Below are 25,485 nucleotides of genomic sequence, written 5' to 3'. Positions count from 1 at the left end.
ATCCATTCCTAAGGGGGGGGGGGGTTCTGTTCGATTCCTATGGGAGGGTTCTGTCCCATTCCTATGGGAGGTTCTGTCCCATTCCTATGGGAGGGTTCTGTCCCATTCCTATGGGGGGTTCTGTCCCATTCCTATGGGGGGTTCTGTCCCATTCCTATGGGGGGTTCTGTCCCATTCCTGTAGGGGGATTCTGTCCCTTCCTATGGGAGGGTTCTGTCCCATTCCTGTGTGTGTGTGTGTGTGTGTGTGTGGGGGATTCTATCCCACTCAAGGGGTTCTGTCCCATTCCGATCCACAGACAGGATAGAATGGGCTCTATTACTATTGGATCGGAGACCTGATCACCCGTGTTCATGTAGTCTTAAAGGGGTTGTCCAGAATATTTAGCTTTCCTCAAACCCATACTCACCTGTCCCTGGTGCTCCGGTCCTGCTGCTCCCGGGTCTTGTTCCGGCAGAAGTCCCCGCTGCACGTGACTGCTGAGGTCAATCAATGGGCTAAGGAAAGGGCGTCACAGGTAACGTAGAGGCGAGTAACGTCCCGATTCCTTTCCTTATGATACTGGGGCGTCACTGGACCGGACCGCAGCGGAGGACACCGGAGCACAGGGGACAGCTGAGAATGTTTTTAGTATTTTTCACCTTCCCCGGCTTCCTTGCTGGACACTGTATATCCTGGACAATCCCTTTAAGCTGGGGATGATATCTGAGGTCACAGTTCACTTACACGAGAGTGACACGCCATCTTTTACTTATTCATTGGAGTTCAATACGAGATTTTGGTTGCGATTTGCATGCTCTACTTTTGTCAGTGTGAATAGCGCCTTATCCATCAGGTCATAGGACAGTTAACCCTTTCATGGCCACTGCGTTTGTCATTTATATACAGATATTGTTCCAAAAAATTAATATGTCAACAAGACTGAAAAGGTGAATTAAACGCCCTGGTGCAATGAGTGGATAGTCAATACATGGCGCGCTGACGTCAGCACTGCTCTGTGTATGTCACTAATCCATGTGAATGACGTCATAATCAATGTGTATATGACTATATTTGTTGTCAGTGGTTCACACCGGTGTTCTCTCTCTCTCGTGTCTCCACAGACTCTTGGCCATGTCCTGAGAACCCCCTGTGTCACGTGAGGCGTCTCCCAGACTCCCTCCGGACTACTTTTTCAGATGAGGTTCCTATCCCGCGGAGGGATACTACTACCACATGTATCGTGTCATTGGTTAGTAAAGTTTGCCATGCGCACTGATACTCCGCGCTGAACCCGTTGCCTGGAGCCAGACCGCGCCTGCTGCTCTGTGATTGGACGGATCTCCGGTGACGCATCCAGCTGGAGGAGGGAATCTCTGGCTGACGGTGGTTGTAATGGGACAAAATTATTCAGATCGCGCAGCCAAGGCTGCTGTAGGGTTCTCCTCCGCCGGAGAGTGGAAGAAGCGCCTCAGAGTCCGGGGGAGGCGGCGAAGGCGAGACAAAAGCCCGGCTGAGGAGCGGACCTGGAGGCAGAAGGCGGAAAAGGGCACAAGCAAGCAGAAAGCAAGCACAGCGCCGGGTGTACAGCAGTCCCGGACCGAAAGCGGAGCATCAGCGACTCCTGGACAGGGGAGAGGTCCAGTGCCGAGTATACAGCAGCCCCATAGCCTGACACCCAGTATACAGCAGCCCCATAGCCTGACACCCAGTCCAGTGCCCAGTATACCAGCAAGACCAGAGCCTGGATCAGAAGACTTACCCCCTGCCCTTCCAGGAGGAGAGGAGAGCCCACTGTCTGCCTGTCGGGGTCCAGCACCGAGCACACAATCTGCTGCAGCCCCTGACATGAGACTGGATGGGCAGGGAGGGCGGCTCAGAAGGGATATGTCCAAGTGCGATGCCGCCATGACCACTGGCAAGGAGAGAGTCTGGCTGGAAGACGGTGGGAAGAACATCTTGGGGTCACCTAGTGACGGACTAAGGAAGCGTTTGGGTGACTCGGAGAGCCCGCTTGAGGGTGCCGGGCGTGGGGTGGAGGGGCTCGCTGGGAAGGTTGAAGTTTCGGAGACTTTGGAGCACGCGGGAGGTACCTGGAGAAATGACAACAGACTACACCAAGCGATGAACAACCACAGGCTGTGTGCGGGGGACCAAACGTCTAAAAGTTCTCCGAGTGGGGGGGTATTGTCACATGTCACCATCTCTGTTGCCCCCCAACCTGGGACTGATCAAAAAATGGGATCAAACAATCACCCCCATCATTGTCCCATTGAGGAGCTTTGGAGCAGTAACTCAGGAATCAGTGGCCTTAAGTTAACCATTACTCCACCCGATACAGACTGCACCCCCAAGACAGACTTGCCTGGAGATTCGCTATTGAACCGAAGGGGACCCCCTTTCCTTATGAACTCCGATAGCCATCCCTATGCCATACCCCGACTTATCGTCACCCGAGATGTCAGCCCCAAGCGCAGTGTCCCACCTTCATGGTCGCCCCAGTTCAATGAATCGGGCTTTAGTCTGGATGTCCCCCTCTCGGGTGACGCGGAGTCGCCATGTTCGGATAGCGGCTGCGGTGGTTCTCCGGTGCCTTCTCTCTTTCTACGCAAGTTGTCCAGTTCCTCCGGACTCTCCTCTGCTTCTTCCTTTGAGGAATCTGAAGATGACTTCATTGGCAGTGATTTGGAGCCTACTGGGTTAATGGTCTGCACTCCTGATGAACATGGGGCATCTGTAAGTATAGATGGGGAGGGGGTGACTTTGGGCAGCCTCTGACCTCTGTAACACGCCTGTCTCTCCAGCTGTCAGAATGCTCCAACCCCCAGCGGACATGCCGTAGAGACAGCTGTTGCAGCCGCTCCGTCCCTGCAGTGCACGTGCTGATATGTTACACTGCTGTGCTTGGACTGATCATCCCTTGGGCATGTGGTCTCCATGGTGACTCTCAAGCGTCTGTGTGGTTGTGGGTGATTGTGTGATTGTCGCCCACATCACTAGTGGTCTCCGTATCCTGCCATCGTACCACTGCCCCGCCTGGCCATATCCTATAGCGCCATCCCCTGGTCTGCAGATCCTCATTTGTATTTTGCAGACACAATTGTTTCGAGGACGTTTCCTCCTGTCTGTGCAGATCTCTATAGTTATTGCTCTAACTCTGCAAATGGTGTCGATGAAGCCTCGCTTTCTGGCAGTGTTTGCAGCACCTAGGCAAAGCTATGGGTCTCCAAGGTAACAGTGGAGGTGAAGGGGTAAGGGTGCATTCACACGGAGTAAAATGGAGTGTAATTTTTACACGTGTGAAAAATTTACGCACGTATTTTGGAGCGTTTTTTTACATGTGGCGTTTACGGAGCGTGTTTTTCTACATGCGTAAATGCTCCAAAAAACGTTCCGTAAAAGCCACATGTAAAAAACCGCTCCAAAATACACGTGTACATTTTTTACACGTGTAAAAATTACACTCCATTTTACTCCGTGTGAATGCACCCTAAGGTGGCTGCCATATTATAGCGAGAAGGTGAACACCTGACACAGGCGTATTGCGGTGTTACCTGGTGTCTTATAATCCTAGTCGCTCTGAGTGTGTACATGAGCCGATGGGGGCGTTTTACCAGTTTTGTGCCCTCGATGGGTGTACATGTTTGTATCTTTGGTACACGTCCGTTTTTTTTGCAGAGATGCACCATGTTTACACTCATCAACGCCATGTTATACGGTATTTTGCCAGTGTCCTACAACCTGGATACAGGACACCCGTCTGAATAACTTCCCCCAAAGTTTCCAGAGCTGCACGCTTTGACTAATTGGGCCTCCCTCTATCAATGTGCCCTGATGGGGGGCGGGTACACAAGTTGCCCTGATGGGGGGTGGGTACACAAGTTGCCCTGATGGGGGGTGGGTACACAACTTGCCCTAATGGGTCACTCCCTTTACTGTCCATAACAGACCCTTGTCAATTGAAACCTGGATTGGACTGGTTGAGACGAGCTCTGGTATTTGTTGGCCACAACTTTCATACCCCCCCTCCCCCAAACATGCATGCTCAGTTTTGCTGTGCATGCATGTGTTCTCAGTGGAGAAAAGGAGTAAACTGCTGCCTGACACCTCTGACACTGGCTGAAGGAGAGTATTGGGCATATTGAAATCCAATATGTCTGATCCTCCTTTCCCCGGGTCTGTGCCATTGCTGGGTCAGGAGGCCCCCTGCACATTAGTATGTCTCCTGGTCCTCACTGTTACTCAGTTTACCCCATTGAAAGACCAGACACGTCAGCCGAGCATGCACTGGTGAGGATAGCCGGCGCCACCGCCATAACGGCCTCAGTGGTAGTCACAGCTGGAGAGTTGCAGGTCCAGATGTCACCGCAGCCATGTTGGTGCCTGCTCGGGCTGTATGTGCTATAGGGCCGTGTGATAAGAATAGATCGCCACCGCCGCTGCTGGTTTTATTGTCTGTTTGAGTTATTTACAGGATGCTAAAAATAACCCCCCGGATACGCGCCCATCCCTCACCTTGGACGCTACAGTCAGATGTGCTTGGAAAAACCTGTTCTTAAAACGCTGGGTGAGGATGTGTGAATCACTTAATCCCTTGCAGTGGCGTCTTAATCCCCTGACACCTACCTACATAAAGGCACAGTCACCATTAGGGGCGACTTAAAGGAGTTCTCTGCCTTTGTTATATGATGTAGAAGGAAGTGATGGTGCTGTATAACTAGTAATACGGGCTCTGGTGTTAGCCTGCTGTACGTACAGGACTAGTCTCCCCCCCCGCCGCTCTGTACACCAGGCCTTCACGTGGCAGGGACACCTCTGGGAGGACCCACTCCTCATCTCCCCCAACATCTGCCATTGAGAGAGTCAGGAGACCCCCATATGGTCTGTGACCTCCGTGTCTTGTTTAGTGTGAGGCTACCTGCCTGATCTTCCCACGTCTATCTGACACATCAGATGATTCTTCTCACTGGAATTCCCCCTTTAGCAAGATTTTGTCCCTTTAACAAGTAATGAGATGAACCTGGTGTGGATTTTGGATTTCTTGTTCCGGTTGGGGGTAGTAGTAGTATTGTTGGGACACTTGTCCGTTTGTCCTGGGGCAGACCTCTCCCTGTGGTGGTGTTGGGGGCAGTGTTCTGTGCCTCAGAGCTGCGCTCCTCTCTACACGTTGCGCTGCCTGACTCTCACTTTCTCCTCTTTCCTGTCGGTTTCTGCTCTGTTATTTTCCACTTGTTGTTTCGTCGTCTTGTTTTGTCTCTACTGTTATTTCCAGTGGCCTTGTGACTCCCCAGATATTGGGGCTCTGCCCCCTCCCCTCTGACTACACCCATATATACTACTAGCAATACCTTCGACTTTGTCCGCGACCCCCTCCCTCCTTGCGCGACTCACCTGCAGCGCGGCTCTGGCCCCTCCCCTATTGCCTTGCGGCTGCTGCTACCCCGGCCTCCCTTTTCTCCCCCTGCTGCAATGAAATTTTGTGGTTTTTCTTGAGATTTAATGAAAGAATCTCAATAAATTTTTCCCCTTCCCCCACCTCATCCAGCGCCACCCTTGTATAATAGGCAGTGTCTGGTATTGCAGTTCAGCTTTATTCTCTTGCAATACCAGACATGGCCTGTGGATATATGTGGCGCTCAGACGGTATACACAATCACGTTATGTCACATAGTAAATGTCATTTTCCTTATGTTGGGTATATAGACTGGGCTGACCAACAGTGTACACCAGTATACACACTATAGCTATACATGTCCGCCCTGCCCAGTATTGCAGGGTATATAGGGAGGGCTGGTTTGCAGTAGACACACTATACACTATAGATATATGTGATGGGCCCAGTATTCCTTCTAATGTGGAGTATATAGGGAGGGACACACAGTATATATACCATACACATCTTATATGCTGTATACACCAGGTACTTGCAGTATATATACATATACATTGTATACACCAGGTACTTGCAGTATATATACATATACATTGTATACACCAGGTACGCGCAGGTGACTTATTGGTTCAGGTTTTTCGGTCTCTTCTTTATTGAATGGAGTTGTCAGGAATTCCTAAGTTCTGTGTCAGAAATTCCTTCCTGGCTGAACAAACAGCAGGGTGTGACCTCCGCACCTTCAGGGGGCGCCTGATACTCTGCAGCTGTTTGTTGGGGTCCTGTAGAGCATCGCTGCTGGGATAACCCTTTAACCTCCTCCATTCACTGCTATGGGGGGGAGGGGGCATAGAATTTGCAACCTGGTCAGATTGGGGCATCCATGGTAGTAGAAGAGCTGCCATGGTATGGAGTGGGGTTACAGAAACAGCCAAGCTGTGTGACTACAACCTTGTTACTGACGCATGCAAGAGGCTGCTGTGGTCTGTGCAGGACCCCGGCAGTCAGTAAATTGTAAGCCTGCAGGGTTCTGTATCAGGTCAGCCATGTTTAGTTTAGTGTTTATAGGGTATGAGCGGAGTTGTGCTGTATACTCCATGTATACCCCCTGTATACTCCTGTGCTGTATACTCCCTGTATACCCCCTGTATACTCCTGTGCTGTACACTCCTGTGCTGTACACTCCTGTGCTGTACACTCCTGTGCTGTACACTCCTGTGCTGTACACTCCTGTGCTGTACACTCCTGTGCTGTACACTCCTGTGCTGTACACTCCTGTGCTGTACACTCCTGTGCTGTACACTCCTGTGCTGTACACTCCTGTGCTGTACACTCCTGTGCTGTACACTCCCTGTATGCCCCCTGTACACTCCTGTGCTGTATACTCCCTGTATACCCCCCTACACCCTGCTCTACTTCCTCCTGTATAATCCAGCTTTTCCCTCTCGGGGCGGCGCTGCAGATGTTAATCTGGTTTATGCAAAGTGTTATCTGTCTCCCTGAGAGGGGTTAATCTGTCTGCTCCCATGTACGTGCCCTGTGCGGAGGCGGCAGCGGCGGTGACCGGCCTGAGGACTTACCAGGTGACAAACATTCCTTTATACTTGTCAGCCAGACAGATATTACCACAGTACTTGGTAGTCATCCCCTTTAAGGAGGGCTCAATGTCTCCATGAGGCCCACGTTCAGTCCTTATCAGCTGTGCACAGTATAGGAGGGGGATGGGGTCTAATCTCGGGGACCCCCACCCATCATGAGAACAGGTGGGGTGGTCCCAGAGATCAGGCCCACTCCATACACGTCTATGGGCTGCTGAGTGTCTGACGCCTGTAAATCCCTGGAGGTGGTGAGTAAAACTCTCTGGACAACCCCTTTAAGGTTGTTCACCCCTTTATTGGATGGACGTTATGTGCAGTGGACGTTGCAATGGGTTAAACTGACCTGCTGCCGATAAGAGAACGATCCGCGCTGCCGTCTATTCCGTATGAGGTTATTGGGAACCCGTCCACTAACACAGCGGTGACCTGCGGACCCTATAGATTGTCAGGCGGGGGTCCCCCGTGCAGGAACGACACAGACGTGATCCCGACTTACTGGTTTTTGGCTTTTTTAATTATAGGAAAAAAAAACTGTAAAAATGTTTTAGGAACAAAAAAATTAAAAGTGCGTCGGCCGCCGATCAGTGCGGGATTTACAGCACAAATCTACCGTGTGTGAATTTCCCCTGAATGGACGGCGACTTCTTATTTTGGGCGCTCGGCCTGAATCGTCCGCCTTCCTTTTTATACCTGGTTCTCTTTATGCAAATCATGGCAGGAGATCGAAACGTCAAAACCACCGTCATATAGAATTCGCCCGATCCCGTCCATCAGATGTCAGTGACCCTGCAGCTCTTGGGGGTCACTTCTGCTTTTTCATTGCCCCCCCCCCCTATTCTGTCAGCGCTGACCTGTTTACTCTTCCTCTTTGCCCCTGTCACCTCTCTCCAGGCCTGGAGCACACTGGTCATTTACCTGGCAGGTCTGCAGGAGGTCAGGGGTTAACCAGTTACACGACACTCACTCTCTTTTTCTCCTCTGTCATGGAAAAATTCTCCTGGGGGTTGCAGTTACTGAGCAACTTTCCAACGTCAGCACCAGCCCCTCCCCTCTGCAGCCATGACTGTGTTTTCAGAGAGCACGCTGTTTCGGAGACCGGTGTAGGAAAGCGGTATGTGCTGGTGATGTATACTCTGCACTGTATGTGCTGGTGCTGTATACTCTGCGCTGTATGTGCTGGTGCTGTATACTCTGTGCTGTATGTCTTGGTGCTGTATACTCTGCGCTGTATGTCCTGGTGCTGTATACTCTGCGCTGTATGTGCTGGTGATGTAGCCTGTATATAGTGAGTGTTACCCTATATACCTGTGGCCTCCGACTGTTATCACACCACTACTCCCCTCATACCTACTGGGCATTATCTTGGAGAGCTGCAGGGTGCAGGAGATGACTTTATGATGTCTTGTGGTTGCTCTCACCTGGTCGTGTATGTATGCTGATATTGGGCAGGGGGTGCATGTCCCCAGTCCACCTTAGGTTTTAGATTTTGTTTGGCTGTGATGTACTGCAGTGACTGTGTCAAGATGGGAAATCTAGTCATACCTTATATACTGTCACACAGCTCAGCTTCTCTCCTGTATCATATAACCCTATATATCACACAGATCAGCTTCTCTCCTCTATCCTATAACCCTATATATCACACAGCTCAGCTTCTCTCCTCTATCCTATATCCCTATATATCACAGAGCTCAGCTTCTCTCCTCTATCCTATAACCCTATATATCACACAGCTCAGCTTCTCTCCCTCTATCATATAACTCTATATATCACACAGCTCAGCTTCTCTCCTCTATCCTATATCCCTATATATCACAGAGCTCAGCTTCTCTCCTCTATCATATAACCCTATATATCACAGAGCTCAGCTTCTCTCCTCTATCCCTATATATCACAGAGCTCAGCTTCTCTCCTCTATCCTATATCCCTATATATCACAGAGCTCAGCTTCTCTCCTCTATCATATAACCCTATATATCACAGAGCTCAGCTTCTCTCCTCTATCCTATATCCCTATATATCACACAGCTCAGCTTCTCTCCTCTATCCTATATCCCTATATATCACAGAGCTCAGCTTCTCTCCTCTATCCTATATCCCTATATATCACAGAGCTCAGCTTCTCTCCTCTATCCTATAACCCTATATATCACACAGCTTCGCTTCTCTCCTCTATCCTATATCCCTATATATCACAGAGCTCAGCTTCTCTCCTCTATCATATAACCCTATATATCACACAGCTCAGCTTCTCTCCTCTATCCTATATCCCTATATATCACAGAGCTCAGCTTCTCTCCTCTATCATATAACCCTATATATCACACAGCTCAGCTTCTCTCCTCTATCCTATATCCCTATATATCACAGAGCTCAGCTTCTCTCCTCTATCATATAACCCTATATATCACACAGCTCAGCTTCTCTCCTCTATCCTATATCCCTATATATCACAGAGCTCAGCTTCTCTCCTCTATCATATAACCCTATATATCACACAGCTCAGCTTCTCTCCTCTATCCTATATCCCTATATATCACACAGCTCAGCTTCTCTCCTCTATACTATAACCCTATATATCACACAGCTTCGCTTCTCTCCTCTATCTTGTGGTTGGTCCTTGTTGGGGTTATGGCGCGGTTGGACATTTTGGTTTGTCCCGTCCTTTTATTCTCAGGGAGCTGAGCCGTCACTACAGGAGATGTCTCGCAGAATCTTTGTCTTCTCCCAATTACAAACATGTGCACACTTGGCTGAGCCCGGCATGCATGTGTATTGGAGGTTGGGAGATACGGCTTGTTTGGCTGAAGGTGTTAGGCTAGGTTCACACTAGCATCGGTGTCCAATACTAAAATCTTGCGCAAACATTAGCATCGGAAACCGATGCTAGTGTGAACGCCCCATTAGAGAGTCTGTCAGTGGGTCTTCGTCTCAGGACCGCCATTTATATTCATTCAGTGCCAATAGGAAGTTCTCTAGGGGCAAGTGCACACAGCAGACCGTCGCCTTAGGTGTCTCCACTTTCAGCTCCTTTGGCTTTTGGCCGCAGCTTTTCCTTGCCGATTTAGCCTGAGATGACTAGGCCTGGTGAGTGGAGCTGAAACGTCCCTGGTAAGATCAGATGGACCTTGTTCTTCAGTATCCTGCTCGTTTCTGCCCCCACATTGTATATAAGGCAGAATTTGGAGCTGATTTTGAGGGAGAATCTTACCCCAAGTGTAGTTTTTGGAGTTGAGCGTAGCTGGCTATCCCCCAGCACGGCCCCTATACAGTAGTGTATGGCTAGCCCTGTCTTATCTCACCAGTCTCCTAATGATCATATGTGAATTCTAATATATTGACCCCCCCCCCCCTTCCTGAACAAATGTCTCTAATCCCGTCCCCCCTACCTACTGTATCACCGTCATAGGGGTGTTGGTTGCACCCTGGACCTCCCATGGTCCCTATAGAAGCCACAGAGCCCTGCTTGTAATGAATTGGGGGAAGTCTTGGTGCAGAAAGCCCTATTTTACAGCAGTTAGGACTCTGCTTTATGACTCCGTCTGTCAGCGAGCCGGGTCTTGTACATAGAACTTCTACTCATTGAAGCGTAAGATGCAAAGTGCAGGTTTCCTCGAGCGATCTTCTTCTAACCGCAGGGCCCTGGGGACATTGCAGAGGTGTCTGTGAGTTACTTTCTATGTCCTCTGATCCTATGGGGCGAGCCTGAGCCGCACTCGCAGGTATCGGAGGACCCTCTCGTCTTGTAGACATGTTCTTTCCTTCTAGGCCTGAGGGTCTTACAAGAAGGATCTGCCTGTCTGCCATGTTGTTGTGTTACATCCACGTCTCTGATCATCTCACTAACCTCTAACCACAAGCAGGCCGCAGTGGAAACAGTCAGGATGTATGAGCCGAGCGGCGAGGAGGAGCTGCGGCCGCCCCTGCAGGTTATTGGAGCCCTCACCAATTGTTTGTGTGACCTAAATCTACACATCGTGTTGTATTGATGGAGATTATTTATACCTGGCGTTACATCTGGGGCTCGCACCGTCGTGTCTCTGCAGTATTGTGGCCATGCTGAAGCTTGAGGTTGTGCTCCAGGTTTCTCTGGATAAGTGTCTGGACTGATTGGTCGTCTAAAGTGTATGGGGCTATATCGGGGGAGGATGAGAAGGATCGGCGTGTTGTCCCCCCAGCTGGGGGGACAACACAGAGGGACGACTCGGCGGGAGCCGGGGTAGAGGGGCGGCTCAGCCGGGGCAGAGGGGCGGCTCGGCGGGGGTAGATGACAGCTTGGATGGATGGAAAGTACTCAGTGATACCTGGATTTGTACTAAAAATCTTGACCATACCTGATTCTTAGGCCCTGTACACACAGAGGAACCCAAACTAGAAAATCCTGTCCCTTTTACCAGGAGGATTTCTGAGTGTGACCCAGTGCAGAGACCCCGGACTCCACAGTACGATGCCAGGAGCCCCCACGTCTCGGTGACTGCTGTTATATACAGGACTGGCCTAGTAGGGCAGAGCGGCGTACATCACTGTGACAATGTATATAAACCTGTTCACACGCTGTAGACTAGCACCCCAAAACACCTGCACACTCGGCATGTTCAACTGTATATGTGTTGTAAATGGGGAGAGGGGAGATAGGTGGTGCCAGGTGCCCCGGGTGGGGGCTTATATCCCACTGATCAGTCCAATCGTCATCTGCGGGGACTTTGGGGACCCCCCTGTAGACCTGATATAATCTGCTTGAGGAGCTGAAACAGGAGATGGGTGCGGATCTAGAAGACGGAGTGTCCCAACAAGTCTGTGCAACTCCAGGAATCGAGACCTGATCCTTCACACCAGGCATGTACGGATTGGGCTACACCCAAGTAAGGGCTCACATGGGTGGGGTGCAGGTAGTTTCTCTCCGGTTACATATTGTATTATAGATACACGACGGTGATAGCACGTTCCATGTCAGCGCAGCACATGTCAGCCGAGGTTCTGTATGGACACGGTCACAAAGTTCTCGAGCAGAAAGGACAGAGGATAAGAAAACGTGCAATGCCTGCGCCTTGTGCTCATCTGCGTGTAAGGGCCAGAATGCACCCAAATCCTTCCCTTGCCAGCCATGGGTGTGTGTGTGTGTGTGTGTGTGTGTGTGTGTGTGTATAAAATGAAGTTTCACGCCCTGCCTGAGCAGAAGTTCCTAGTTCTGTAATGAAGGTTGAACCTATAAGCTTCTGCTGCCTGCCCCTTGTTCCCTGTCTATGGGAGAAATGGAGTTTAGATGCTGTACCTCATAACCAGCGCAGAACTCCCTGGACAAACACTTTAAATAGTGAAGACCACGGGGGGAGGGCCCTAAAAACAAACTCACGGCCCACAACGTCATGATATGAAGCTCCATGTTTGCAGATACAGATAAGCCTGAGACGAGCGCTGCCCCCTCCCCATCGCTTCCCCCACTCCATCGCCTGTCTGTTCTGTCCGTCTCACTTGTCACCATCTTTTCTTATCTCTGTAACCTGCAAATATTGAATTTGTTTCCGGACAATTGTTTCGGCTTTGGCGTCAGATTTCTCTTTTTATTTCTATCAGTCGGCAAACACGACATCTGTTTGTTAACATTTGCTAAACGATGCGAGTTGTGAGATAAGAGGAGACATAGCGCGGTATAATGGGGATCTGCCGGTCATACTGCGCATGTACAGGGGCCCCTGAAATCTCCGGGGCCAGTGCTGGCTTCATGTCAGAAAGTGCCTGTGCTAGTGAATGGGATCATTGACCAGATAGGATTGGGTGGCCGAGTGGACATTATAGTGCAGCCCTGCAGATAGGTTACTGTCACCAGACCCAGCATATCCCCCCAGCCCTGCAGATAGATAGGTTACTGTCACCAGAACCAGCATATCACCCCAGCACTGCAGATAGATAGGTTACTGTCACCAGAACCAGCATATCACCCCAGCCCTGCAGATAGATAGGTTACTGTCACCAGAACCAGTATATCACCCCAGCCCTGCAGATAGATAGGTTACTGTCACCAGAACCAACATATCACCCCAGCACTGCAGATAGATAGGTTACTGTCACCACAACCAGCATATCACCCCAGCCCTGCAGATAGATAGGCTACTGTCACCAGAACCAGTATATCACCCCAGCCCTGCAGATAGATAGGTTAGTGTCACCAGAACCAGCATATCCCCCCAGCCCTGCAGATAGATAGGTTACTGTCACCACAACCAGCATATCACCCCAGCCCTGCAGATAGATAGGTTACTGTCACCAGAACCAGCATATCACCCCAGTCCTGCAGATAGATAGGTTAGTGTCACCAGAACCAGCATATCCCCCCAGCCCTGCAGATAGATAGGTTACTGTCACCACAACCAGCATATCACCCCAGCCCTGCAGATAGATAGGTTACTGTCACCAGAACCAGCATATCCCCCCCAGCCCTGCAGATAGATAGGTTACTGTCACCAGAACCAGCATATCACCCCAGCCCTGCAGATAGATAGGTTACTGTCACCAGAACCAGTATATCCCCCCCAGCTCTGCAGATAGATAGGTTACTGTCACCAGAACCAGCATATCACCCCAACCCTGCAGATAGCTTAGTGTCACCAGAACCAGCATATCACCCCAGCCCTGCAGATAGATAGGTTACTGTCACCAGAACCAGCATATCACCCCAGCCCTGCAGATAGATAGGTTAGTGTCCTGTCCTCAGCCTTGTGGCCATTGCACCCTGATATCTAGATTATAATTTTTTTTTCTGTCTTTATGGTTTGTCATGTAAACACGAAGTTGAAACTTGCACTGACAATCCGCTCTTTGGTGAGACAACTTTGGCTCATGTTTCAGTGCGGGTGGCTTGGTGCCCATCAGGGAGTGCTCAAAAGACCGATGTGCAAACTGAGGTGTGGCCGTCTCCTCTTTTTTTAATACCGGGTGTTTCATCCTAACATCACCCTTGTTTCCCATGAGCCTGTAACTATGGAAGGACAGAAGTGCTATATAGAATTAAAATGTGTTTCTGTATATAATCTGTGTGTGTATGTATGTATAATATAGGTGTGTGTATGTATAATATAGGTGTGTGTATGTATATATGTGTATGTATGTGTATAGTATAATTAATATATATATATATACACAGTGTGTGTGTGTGTGTGTGTGTATATATATATATATATATATATATATATATATATATATATATATATATATATATATAATTATAGATATATTATTTTCATATTTGGTGGATAATAATAGATCTTTCCTATTCCGTCCTCTCCTCTGTTCTCTTCTCTCCTCTTCCGCCATTGCTCGGCCATGTACTAGACCCTTGGGGTGGACTGGGAGTAATTAGGGGGAGATATGTCAGAAACCTTTCGTTTTAACCTATTTTTGTGGCTTTTAAAAGAAATTTTTCCTGCCAAAAAATCTGATAATTTTATAAAATATTGAGTAAGATTCCTTGGATTTGTTAAAATTGCTTCGCTTATTGATGATTTACCTTAAGGGGACGTCCTCCATGTGATGGGGTCTGACACCCGAGACCCGCACGGTGAGCACTGCAGACTCTGCACTGAATACCGAGCACATTGCCATATATTGTATAGTGGCTGTGTTTGGTATTGCAGCTCTGCCCCACTCACTTGAAAGGGACTGAGCCTTAGATTCTCCTCTGTTATTCCTCCTGGAAATGCTTAAATATCTTGGACATTACCGTTCCTTATCTTAATAAGATGTGCCCTTAAAGGTTCTGCATCTATGGTGGGCTGTGAGCTGGTGGCCTTACTGATGGCCTCTTACCTGCCCGTGAGCTGACATGAGGTAGATGTTCCCGACGGCCTTCACCATTGGCCACTCTTTACATTGACAGCACCTTGGGACAATGTAGTAAAGTGAGACAGGCACCCCCTACCCCCACCCCACTAGCCCAAACAATGCCCCTTTATTGACGAAGCTTCGAAAATCCTGTTTGTTTAGTCTTTGCTTCAATTAAACCCATTAACCGGCGGCTATAAATAGTGTGAGGAGGTTCAGACTTGCTGGTTAATGAGTCAGTGAGCGCCGAAATCAACGAGACGCTCCATAATTAATGGAATTATCAGATTCGTGCTCGTCGGAGGCCACAAGTCCGGGCAGAGGAGGCCAAGAGAGTCGTCTTCCAGTCTCCTCATATAATTAAGTGCGGAATGTTCCTCGTCTCATCAAGTAGAAGAAGGAAACTATTTCTCCTTGGTTGCTCCTTGGCCAAGTCCTCAGAATTACTTTATTAATTGTATGATGATGAATTATAACAGAAACACCTTTTACAGTCGCCCCCGTTTGGTTTTGTTCCCCACTGAGGTGCTTTGTGCCTTTGGCTAGAAAGGACCTCCATGAAGGACCTGACCTGTCTGTGAATTACACTTCTGTCACTGAGTGCCGTGTAATGCCTCATTTCCCCTGCGGAGGCAGCGCAGAGAAATTGAGTGCTTGCAAATTAAGGTTCACTGGTTTGAGTCAGATGTGATTGGCTTATTTCTAGTCAACAAGCGATGAAATCCGACACACTGATTGGCCCTAGACCACTTTTCGGAAGGAGGCCATACACCTTCAGTAGCCCATATGGCCGACGGCTATTTCTGTCACCCCTTTCCCACTTATGGGTGTATGCTCGGTGCAGCCAAGTGTGCGAGTGGAATAAACTGCTGCCGGAGACCCATAGTGACTGGTAATCTCCCTTGACAACCAAATGATTGGGCATGTTGACTTCCAGTATGTCCAACCCTTCTTTTTCTTATCTATTGGGGTTAGTGTGACTTGGGGAGAGTAATATTCAGCAGAATTGTCCCTCTATAGTGATCCTATAGGTGCCTGTAGATAAAACATTGGCCACTGTGGTCAATAGAAACAAAAATAAAACAGAACCCAATAGTCGGTGACTACAACCTGTTGATACGGTGTAAGACAACTAGATGAAGGCATCGGTCCCGTTATATAGCGGCCTGGCCTCGGGGCGTTCTTCGTTGACCCTTGCCTAGAGCTCAGATTCGCACACAATGGCCGCTCCTCCTTGTGTCAAGTTCTCGGTAAACATTTTCCCCCTTAAGAGCAAACACGGAGCGTCGCGGCGGTCCGGCTATTTCTGTCGCCGTGTTTACTCAAGGATTTTTTAATACCGTTCTTCTGTGTATCTTTCCTCTCCAACAATGTTCACGCTTGTGTGACTGTGTGACAGCCGAGAGCTGACCCGAGTGGGACAAAGAGCGCCCTGTGTGTGGATAGAGGCGAAGTGGTGGAGTCAGGGCTGTGCGGCCAAACTTAAAGGCTCCAGTTCTGGACAATATTGAGTTGCCTTTGATAGTTCCTTAAATGTTCCTTCTTGGGGGATGGGGGGTTTAGATCTTTCGGATCATTTCAGGTCAACACTAAGTGTCCACTGACTTCTATAGACATAGAATTGTAAGCCTGACGCTGGAGGCCGATGGGACGTCTGGTCTTTATACGATGTGGTGGTCCTCTACATCTGAGATGTCTTCACTGTACGTACCTGATCCCTGTTATTGGCCATGTCAGGCTCGGAAACTTCCCGAGGAGCCATAAGGTGCCCAAACGCCTACAATAACTATTGGCCAACAGCTGTTCCTCCCGAGTGCAGACCCTGCCCCTATAGATATGGAAGCTCAACGTGAACATGTATGGTGTCCTCAATAGAGAGTAGTGAGTAACCAGTGCCAGACGTCTATAGCAGCGTCTTCTCTTCCCTGAACATCGGCTGCTTAAACTCAAGTTGCCCAACTCTTTCCTTAGACATCATCTGTCGAGAGTGGGTGGGCCCCTATATGTGATGTGTATGGGGGGGGCTTTACATACGTAACTGTGAGCGCCCGCACAGCAGGTCCTTGTAGCAACCATTGTTTAAGCTGACGTTAATAGCTGTAGACGGATCGGTTGCTACAGGTAACGCCATGTCTCTCCTAAATAAGCCCCCACATCTGGTTGTGTAGCCGCCACCCTGCAGGTCACTATATGGCGCGTTCACTTTTATGTGCCCGTTGTACTTTCTGAGTAATGATGATGACGTACCAGCGCCCGGCCTTCACCACAACGGCCGGCCACTCCGCACCTTATTAGTCAAGTCCTCCGTGTCCTTCCCGTATAAGACGCAATTTATGACATGATTCGGGTGTGTGAGGAAAATCCCGCTGTTGGCTGACCTAGGGACGGAAAGAAGTGTGTTGTATTGTGATGGCCGCAACGATGAACTTGTGGGTCACTGCCCCTGAGACATCTGGTGTAATACAGAGGTAATATCTGGTAACCGAGGACTTGTCTTCTGTCATACGGTGGGAACGTACGGCCTATGGATCCTGTGGCTCAGCGTTAGTCTCGCTACGACCTCTGAATCTTCCTGGTATGACAGTGCGAGAGCCGTCGTCTTCCGTCCATACAGGTACGTGCTTGTGGGAAGTCGGAGCAGCTGACGGGGCCGAAAGGAATTTCTGGTTTTTCGACTCCTCGGTTCTCAAGTTTCCGCATAGTTTTTGCATGGTGTCAGGGCGTGATGGGGGTCACCAGGAGTGACGGGTCACTGTGCACATGTGGCGGTACTTCGCTCCCATACAATGCTCTATTTCTTTTGCCTCTGTCTGTTGAGTCTTGTCCTGCTTGGTGTTGACCGCTTGTTAGTTTTACCTCAGGTATGTCCCGCCGATCCCCCTCCGTTGCGGCACAGATGGTCGGGGATTTACTTTACAATCTGTTTCCAGTGTTTGTGTCAGTTGTTCTTTATTCGCACAGCTGCAGCTTTTACAGAACGGCGTTCACGTAAACAGCGGTGGCGAAACGTAACCGCCATATCTGTGCAGATGGAGTCACCGGCAGCCTTGTGTAAGCAGCCATCTGTCATGGCGGTGGCCTCTGCTCTCCGGATACACTCAGGAAGTCACAAATGGACTTGGCTGGAGCCGCGCCACATGCGATGTCCGCAGAAATATACACAAGTCTGAGGCCAAGATTCCTGCAGTCATGTCGTCCTGTGCGCCGGGGCTTGTGGTCGTCCTCGTGCGTTGTCTTTGTTTTGGAAGCGAAACCTTCTGATGTTACCTCTGGGCTGGCGCAACTGTGTTTGGTTTCCCGGCATCAACATCATGAAGGGATCTTATTTTTTATAGCTGCTTTTCTGTTTTTCATTGTATTTTCTTCCGGTATGGCGGTATTACACGCAACGTTACCTCAGCAATGGTATCTGGGCACGTACAGCGCTACATGAAGGGATCTAGTTTACCATGATGGCGTCTGTCCGGGATCCTTTATTGTTGGGATAGTCTTTCCAGGTGCAGGTGTGAACAGCGCCCTAGCCTGGCCTTAAGGTTTTCACTATAGAAAATTCCGGTGTGGATTATCCATGTGGTGAGGGGGCCCGGCTCCTGGCTCCTGTGTGGTGAGGGGGCCCAACTCTTGTGTATGTGGAGGAGGGGGGTTACCTGGCTCCTGTGTGTTTGTGGTGGTGAGGGGGATGGGCCTGTATATGGGGCCACCCGGTATTATAAATGGTACATGGTAGGCAGGGGCCCTGTTACAGGCTCCAAGGTAGGGCTCAGGAGCTTTAGGTGACACCCATCCCTTTAACTCTGTAGCAGACAGGGAGGCTTTGATTTTCCAATCGTTCAGGTTTGGACTTTGTACGTGACTGTACCTTTTATTATAAGGAGGCGTCGAGTAGTCACATGACTGGTCTGTAGGAATCTGTAATAGTCACAAGACCCCGACTTATCACATAACATTTCTAGTGGGGGGTTTGTTGTATGTTGAGTGGAGGGGGGGGGGGGGTGTTGTATAATTTTGTCCATTTCCATCTGGTCGATCCCCAGTGACTTGACTGCTCTGTGGCCGGGATCTGCCCCTTGTACCTCCAGCGCGCCCGGGATTGGAGTTAGGACTTTGCCCCTGCTGTATCACACTGCTATGTCAGGCTTTCCGTGTACACACACACACATACATGTATACAGTCTCTGACTGGGCGGCCACTCCCCGACTCCCCGAATACTGGACTTATGTGTCTTGCTGATGGACATCTCCAGCGATGAGGTAATGCCATCTCGTGTGATTTCCCAGTTTGTCTTTTTAGGAGGGCTCTGGGGCCCCCGAGATTACACAGGGAATCAACCTGCAGCGCCACCACTGGGCAAGACAAGCATTACAATTATATACACATGGTCAAAAAAAATGTTCCCTTGTATCTGCACCCCCCTGAGTAATGTCCCCTTGTATCTGCACCCCCCTGAGTAATGTCCCCTTGTATCTGCACCCCCCTGAGTAATGTCCCCTCGTATCTGCACCCCCCTGAGTAATGGGCCCTTCTGTCTGCACCCCCCTGAGTAATGTCCCCTCGTATCTACACCTCCTTGTATTAGTTATGACAATCCGTCATGACTCGTGGCCCCGTTTTCTCTTCCATGTTGATGTTTTGCCGTCTTTGCGCTCGCCTCGCTTTGTGACCTGCAGTAAAGAGCGATCTCCGGCTTTGCCTGAAGTGTCAACAAGCAGCAGATGCCGGACCCAGCGCTCAAACCTCAGAGCCAAACACTCCATTGTTTCTCTGGCCTTGGAGTTGGTCCAGGAGTTGGATCCATCTGCAGATACAACAGATATAAAAGCACCGGCCGCCGTTTCCTCTCCTGCCAAACCTTGTAAAGCCGCAGGTCACAGAGTAATGAGACGACTTTTTGGTTATCGGCTGCGACACCATCCAAAAGCTGAGGTTTAGTCCTGTCATGTAAGGAAGCGGCGTCTAAGCTTACTGGGGTCACCATGGAGTCCGTAGCCTATTGGACTGAACCTCCTGCAGGTGTCAGTTTGACCGTTCCAATACTATAACCAGATTGCTGGGTGGCGGCTTCACAAAATACTCGTATCCAAGATAACGTAGAGGAGCGGTGATGTGTGACCGCACGGCGTGTCCGGAGCTTCCAACTGACGACTTTGCTTCCTCTTTTACAGAATACATCCTGGAGGAAGCTGAAGAACATGGTCCATTGGTCACCATTTGTGGTGTCCTTCAAAAAGCACTACCCATGGGTCCAGCTGGCCGGGCATGCAGGTAAGAGGACATGGCTTCTTGGGCATTTCCATTTTCTATATATATTTGTTTAATGATGTAACTTCAGATATTTTTTCCTCTCCTTGCAGGGAACTTCAAGGCTGGAGAATACGGGAAGATCCTGAAGAAGTTCTGTCAGTGCGAGCAGCAATGCTTAGAGTGGCTGAATCGAGACTCTTTACGGCCATTTGTCCCGGGATATTATGGAGTGGTTGAGAAGGACGGAGAGACCTATAACCAGATGGAGGACCTTCTGTCAGAGTTTGACTCTCCGTCCATCATGGACTGCAAGATGGGAGTTCGGTGAGTGACGTCGTGGGGGGTTCGGGTACCTTTTTTTTTGTGCACCAACTGCTGTGGAAATAATAGGTTGCTGCAGGGTAACAAAAAGGGAAGATCATTGACCATTCGATTGGTTTATCCCACAATATGGACTAGATCACTGGAGATCTTGAGGATGGAGATGCTGGTCTCCCCCATTTGAGGGAGTGTCGTTGACTCTTGGTAGGACTCCTGGGTTCAGCACTTGGTTATTGTCGCCAGCCACATAGGCTTTCGTACAATTGGTTGCTGGATCCCTGGTGATCTGTTACCTCAGATGGGTGAGATTGTAGGATACATTCCCTTTAAAAGGAACTTATGGGGTCTACTTAGGGCATGAAAACCCTCAGGGCCTTCTGGACTGGAGGTTTAATGTCCCAGATATCGCAGTCCTACTCCTGGAGCCTGCACGGCCCTGTGAAGTCTGAGGAGCTCACTGTGATATCATAGCGCATGCGCTGGCCTACACACAATCCGGGGGGCGAGTCCATGACTACCGTGCAGGCACTGAGACCACCAAAGAGGAGTCCAGGAAGAATCTTCAGACTTGTCTCTAGTAAAGATTTTTCCTAGTGGCCATGGACAAAGTTAGGAGGAAGCTGTTTGGGACCCTGAACCACCGTTTGATAAGACCCCTTTAAGACCACTCAGTATAGACTTGTCTGCTGATCAGTCAGGCGCCCCTTATCTCTGTCCTCTCACAATGTCATGTTTTCTTCCTTCAGGACTTATCTAGAAGAGGAACTGGTCAAGGCCCGAGAGAAGCCCAAGCTCAGAAAGGACATGTATGACAAGATGATCGCCGTAGACCCCAACGCCCCGACCGAGGAGGAGCACAAACAAAGAGCCGTCCTGAAGCCCCGATACATGCAATGGCGCGAGACCCTCAGCTCAACCGCAACCATGGGCTTCAGGATAGAGGGAATCAAGGTGGGCAAAACCAAATCTGTCCAGAAATTCTGAATGAAATCTCAATCCCCTTGAGTTTTTATCTCAGCGTCTTATACTGAACGTCCCTCCTATTCCCCCCTGCAGAGAGCTGACGGGACGTGCAACACCAACTTCAAGAAAACCAAACACCGTGAGCAGGTGATGAGGGCCCTGGAGGACTTTGTAGATGGCAATAAGAATATTTTGGTGAGTATCTGGAACCTTGTAAGGACTTCTTGTCTATACGATGGGCCTGGCCCTGGGGGGCGACGATGAAGCCGTCACACGAGAGACCTGAACACGTCTTATTCTCTCCTTACACCTGCAGAGAAACTACTTGACAAGATTGAAAGAACTTCGCAGTGAACTGGAAAAGTCAGAGTTTTTCAAGCAACATGAGGTATGTATATATACATATAGAGAGAGAGATCCGTCTAGCTGTATATACCTGCTGTGTGTGTGTGTATATGTGTATATGTGTATATATATATATATATATACATATATATATATATATATATATATATATATATATATATATATATATATATATACACACAATGTAGTGTGACGCGCACTGCTCTGAGCGAGCGCTGCCCCGTCCTATGACATGAAGGGAAGGACATTTGTCTATGAACTGAAATGTCAGTTTCTAACTAGATCCCAGCATTGAGAGGGTTAACGGTTGCAGCAAACAACCCTGTGCCTATTGAATGTGTTATAAGATGCAGCATTTTTTATATTTGGGTTTCCCCGGTAATTTGGTGTAAGGCCCCTGTATCAGCAGCAATGCAGATTTTCCGGCAGCGTTTTTCACTGAAAGCCTGTAGAGTTCTCCTTTGCAGACTTTCTGCTTCCATTACACCTATAGGGAGGCCGCCGGCGTTTCTGTAGGTATAATAGGCCTGCGCGGTTTTTATGCCACGTGGGGCCCCCGACCTTAAAGGGGTTTTCTGCCTCTAATACCTGTTTCATACTTATGACTTGTCCACGGTATGTGATGGAGACCCTCAGACTCTGCATAGATCAGCAGGTCCATGCATTTCCACAGAATATTTGCAGAGCTGCCCCCTGTACGGTAATGGATCCGGGATCTACAGCTCGGCTGCGGTCACTCGCCTAGTAGTAGACGCTCCCGCTATCTGTGCAGTGCAGCGACCTCCGGAGCCCGGATCTGTACAGGGTCCAGTTGTGAAATAACCACAGGTCAGATACTGGGGGATTCGTCAGTCTGAGAACCCCTAATAATCTGTAGACTCATGGTGACGAGCGGCCTCCATACACAGTGGTCATACATGACTTAGTCTTGGTCTGTGTGTTGGCTGACGTGTGTCACGTGATGGTGAATACACAAGAGTCTGACCCAAACTCTCGCTCCTCCATGTCTTCTCCTCAGGTGGTCGGCAGCTCCTTGCTCTTTGTTCACGACTCCTCAGAATTGGCCAAGGTTTGGATGATTGACTTTGGAAAAACCGTTCGGCTGCCAAACAAGCAGACACTAAACCACCGCGTGCCTTGGGTGGAGGGGAACAGAGAAGATGGCTACCTGTGGGGCCTCGACAACCTCATTCACATCTTCACTGACATGGTGCAGGACTGAGACGTGAGACTGGCGCGTTCACATGCTAGACTGGACGACTCCTCTTCAGGCCGTTGTACTTTACCTTGTATTATATTTGGATTTTATTTATGTCTTTTGTAGCCTCCTAGAAACAGAACACTGGAACCTGTACAGACCAGAGGGGGTGCTGCTGCCGCAGGCTCCTCCTCTTTTTATAATTTGTATATAGATATATTTTATTACTACTTTACAAACTGATTTTATTCTATATTTTATTTTTTTTTAACTGTTCACTTTAATTTGATGTAACGTTGTTGTCTCCGATACAGGTTGAGCTAAAGCAATGACTATAGACGTAGGCAGGCGGGTGAGCGGCTGTGAAATTACAACTCCCAGCATCCTCTGTTCAGAGAAGAGCAAGTGTGCATGCTGTCAGTTGTAGTTTCACTGCAGCCGGAGCACGGTAGGTGCCGATACGTCTGTAGAGGTTCACTTAAATGGCTGCAATACCAGGCACAGCCAATGCACAGGAGTGGCGCTGTTGACCTGACCTAGTGCTCAGTTATGACCTGACTTTCTGATCTGCAGGGGTCTGACCTCTAGGACCACCACGGTCGTGCTTTATATAGGAGTAGCCCTTTAAGGTTGGGTTCATACAACTCTATTGTCTTCAGCTGCTCGGAGTTGATGGAAAGGATTTAAAGTTTGGGAGGACACTTGTACCGACAACCTATATCCTATAGGGGAGGCCATTGCTTGTCCTGGGCTATGATATCAGTCACATAGCCTGTCTGCAGCTCCATCACCCTCACATGAATAGGACTGACCTGCAATACCAAGCACAGCCACTATCCAGTGTACGGCGCTGTGCTTGGTAAGTAATAAAGAGGCCACAGCGCTCAATATCAGCGCCTGGTTATTCCCCTGTAAGAGAAGACTCCTGCAAGATATTCACGAGCGATAGAAGCTTCTAGAGACGCTGCGTGTCCTTTTAATCATCCACGTGGCAAGTAAGTCCACCTATTAGAACAGAAATACGTGGCTGCTTTCTTACAGGCACAGCGCCATCCCTGGCCACAGGCTGTGTGTGGTATTACACCTCAGTTCTATTCGCATCCCCTATCGCTGGGGCCGCCATGTTGTCCTAGTCCTATTGTACTGTAAGTCATTGCTTTATAAGGGGAGCCCCGGCAATCCTTTACATGTCATTAGGGGGGCAGTAGAGTATATTGGGTAGATATGTCCTTGGAATAGGTCATTGGTCTCAGAAAAAAGGGGCGTCCGACTCTCAGCCCCCACAACAATCAACTAATTAAAGTGTGGACGTTGCTTTGGAAGTGGACACAGCTTCATACACTGCATAGTGACCGGGCCTGGTACTGCAGCTTAGTCGCATTACATGAATGGGACTGATCTGTGCTACAATTCACACCCACTACATCAAGCCTTAGATATACTCATCCTATAGACCAAGGCAGTGGCAATGGGAACGTGCTTAAAGGGGAAGTCCAGGATTTATATGTGACAACATCTCCTTAGTGTAAGATCATAGAAGTGGCTCTCACAGCTGATCTGCGGGGTCTCTGGCGTCGGATCTCCAATTGATGACCTGAGATTATGAATTATCAAGTCCCGGACAACCCCTTTAATGCCGACCTCGGGGGGCATAAGAGATTCCATTAGCCTTTTGGCCAGTGCAGTCCTGGAGACCCGTGACCTCTCCGTGGACTAGATCCACAGCCACAAGTTTCTACCTCTATGGCAGCGGACATGACAGATCTAGAACCAGCAATAGCGAGGGTGAGGGGTGCGATATAAGAATTGGGCTCCGGGGGCTTTTGTTGTTCCTTTTTACCCAGAATGCCTTATTGTTACTCTTCCTGTACAAGGTTTGGAATACGGTTTTATAATAAACAAGACCTTTAAAAAGGAAGTGGCTCTGGTTTACTGATGATGTCATCGGTCATGAATTGTCTACAGAACCTGGCGGCGCGGTATACAATAAACAGGAAGTAACAAGGGTGACCCAAAATATCTGCCCCTGCTGCTGGACGTCACCCTGTGATACAGGAGTCAGTGACCTACAGTGACCCAGCGATTGTGCAACTACAACTATCAGCAAGTTCTTATAGGCGGTCACAATCTGCTGGCGTACTATAGGGTCTAGTGCTTACTACTAAGAGCAGAGCGAGGAGCGGGCCATATAGTGCTCACACTGCCATATAGTGTATATAGTGCTCACACCGGCAGATAGTGTGTGTATATAGTGCTCACACCCCCCATATAGACCCCTCTGATGGATGGGTCCTAACTAGAGATGAGAGAGTACTGTTCAGATCAGCCGATCCGAACAGCAAGCTCCATAGAAATGAATGGATGCACCTGGTACTTCCGCTTTGACGGCGGCCGGCCGCTTAACCCCCCGCGTGCCGGCTACGTCCATTCATTTCTATGCGAGCGTGCTGTTCGGATCGGCTGATCCGAACAGTACTCTCTCATCTCTAGTCCTAATTATTACTAGTACTGACACTGCTCACACCGGGGTCTCCATCACTCCGTGCTCAGCTTCTTGTCCACAGGACGCCATTTATTAAGCTGGAGGAGCCCTGGTGGTATCTGCTGCTCA

At 49.3% G+C, this 25,485-nt stretch overlaps 1 protein-coding gene across 1 annotated transcript; it reads left to right on the top strand.

The window, feature by feature from the left end:
* Window positions 1-1,359: 1,359 nt before the first annotated feature.
* On the top strand, window positions 1,360-24,705 carry ITPKC (inositol-trisphosphate 3-kinase C). The gene is made up of 7 exons (XM_075260527.1): window positions 1,360-2,715; window positions 19,948-20,047; window positions 20,137-20,350; window positions 21,094-21,298; window positions 21,404-21,505; window positions 21,627-21,698; window positions 22,695-24,705. Exons 1-7 carry the CDS (start codon window positions 1,375-1,377, stop codon window positions 22,896-22,898), a joined length of 2,238 nt encoding a protein of 745 aa, XP_075116628.1. The 5' UTR covers window positions 1,360-1,374; the 3' UTR covers window positions 22,899-24,705.
* The last annotated feature ends 780 nt before the right edge of the window (window positions 24,706-25,485 follow it).

This window comes from Leptodactylus fuscus, chromosome 11 (genome assembly GCF_031893055.1).
Source record: "Leptodactylus fuscus isolate aLepFus1 chromosome 11, aLepFus1.hap2, whole genome shotgun sequence".
Classification (NCBI taxonomy): domain Eukaryota; kingdom Metazoa; phylum Chordata; class Amphibia; order Anura; family Leptodactylidae; genus Leptodactylus; species Leptodactylus fuscus.
The sequence above is the reverse complement of the archived record's forward strand: the minus strand, read 5'-3'. Positions and strand labels throughout refer to the sequence as shown.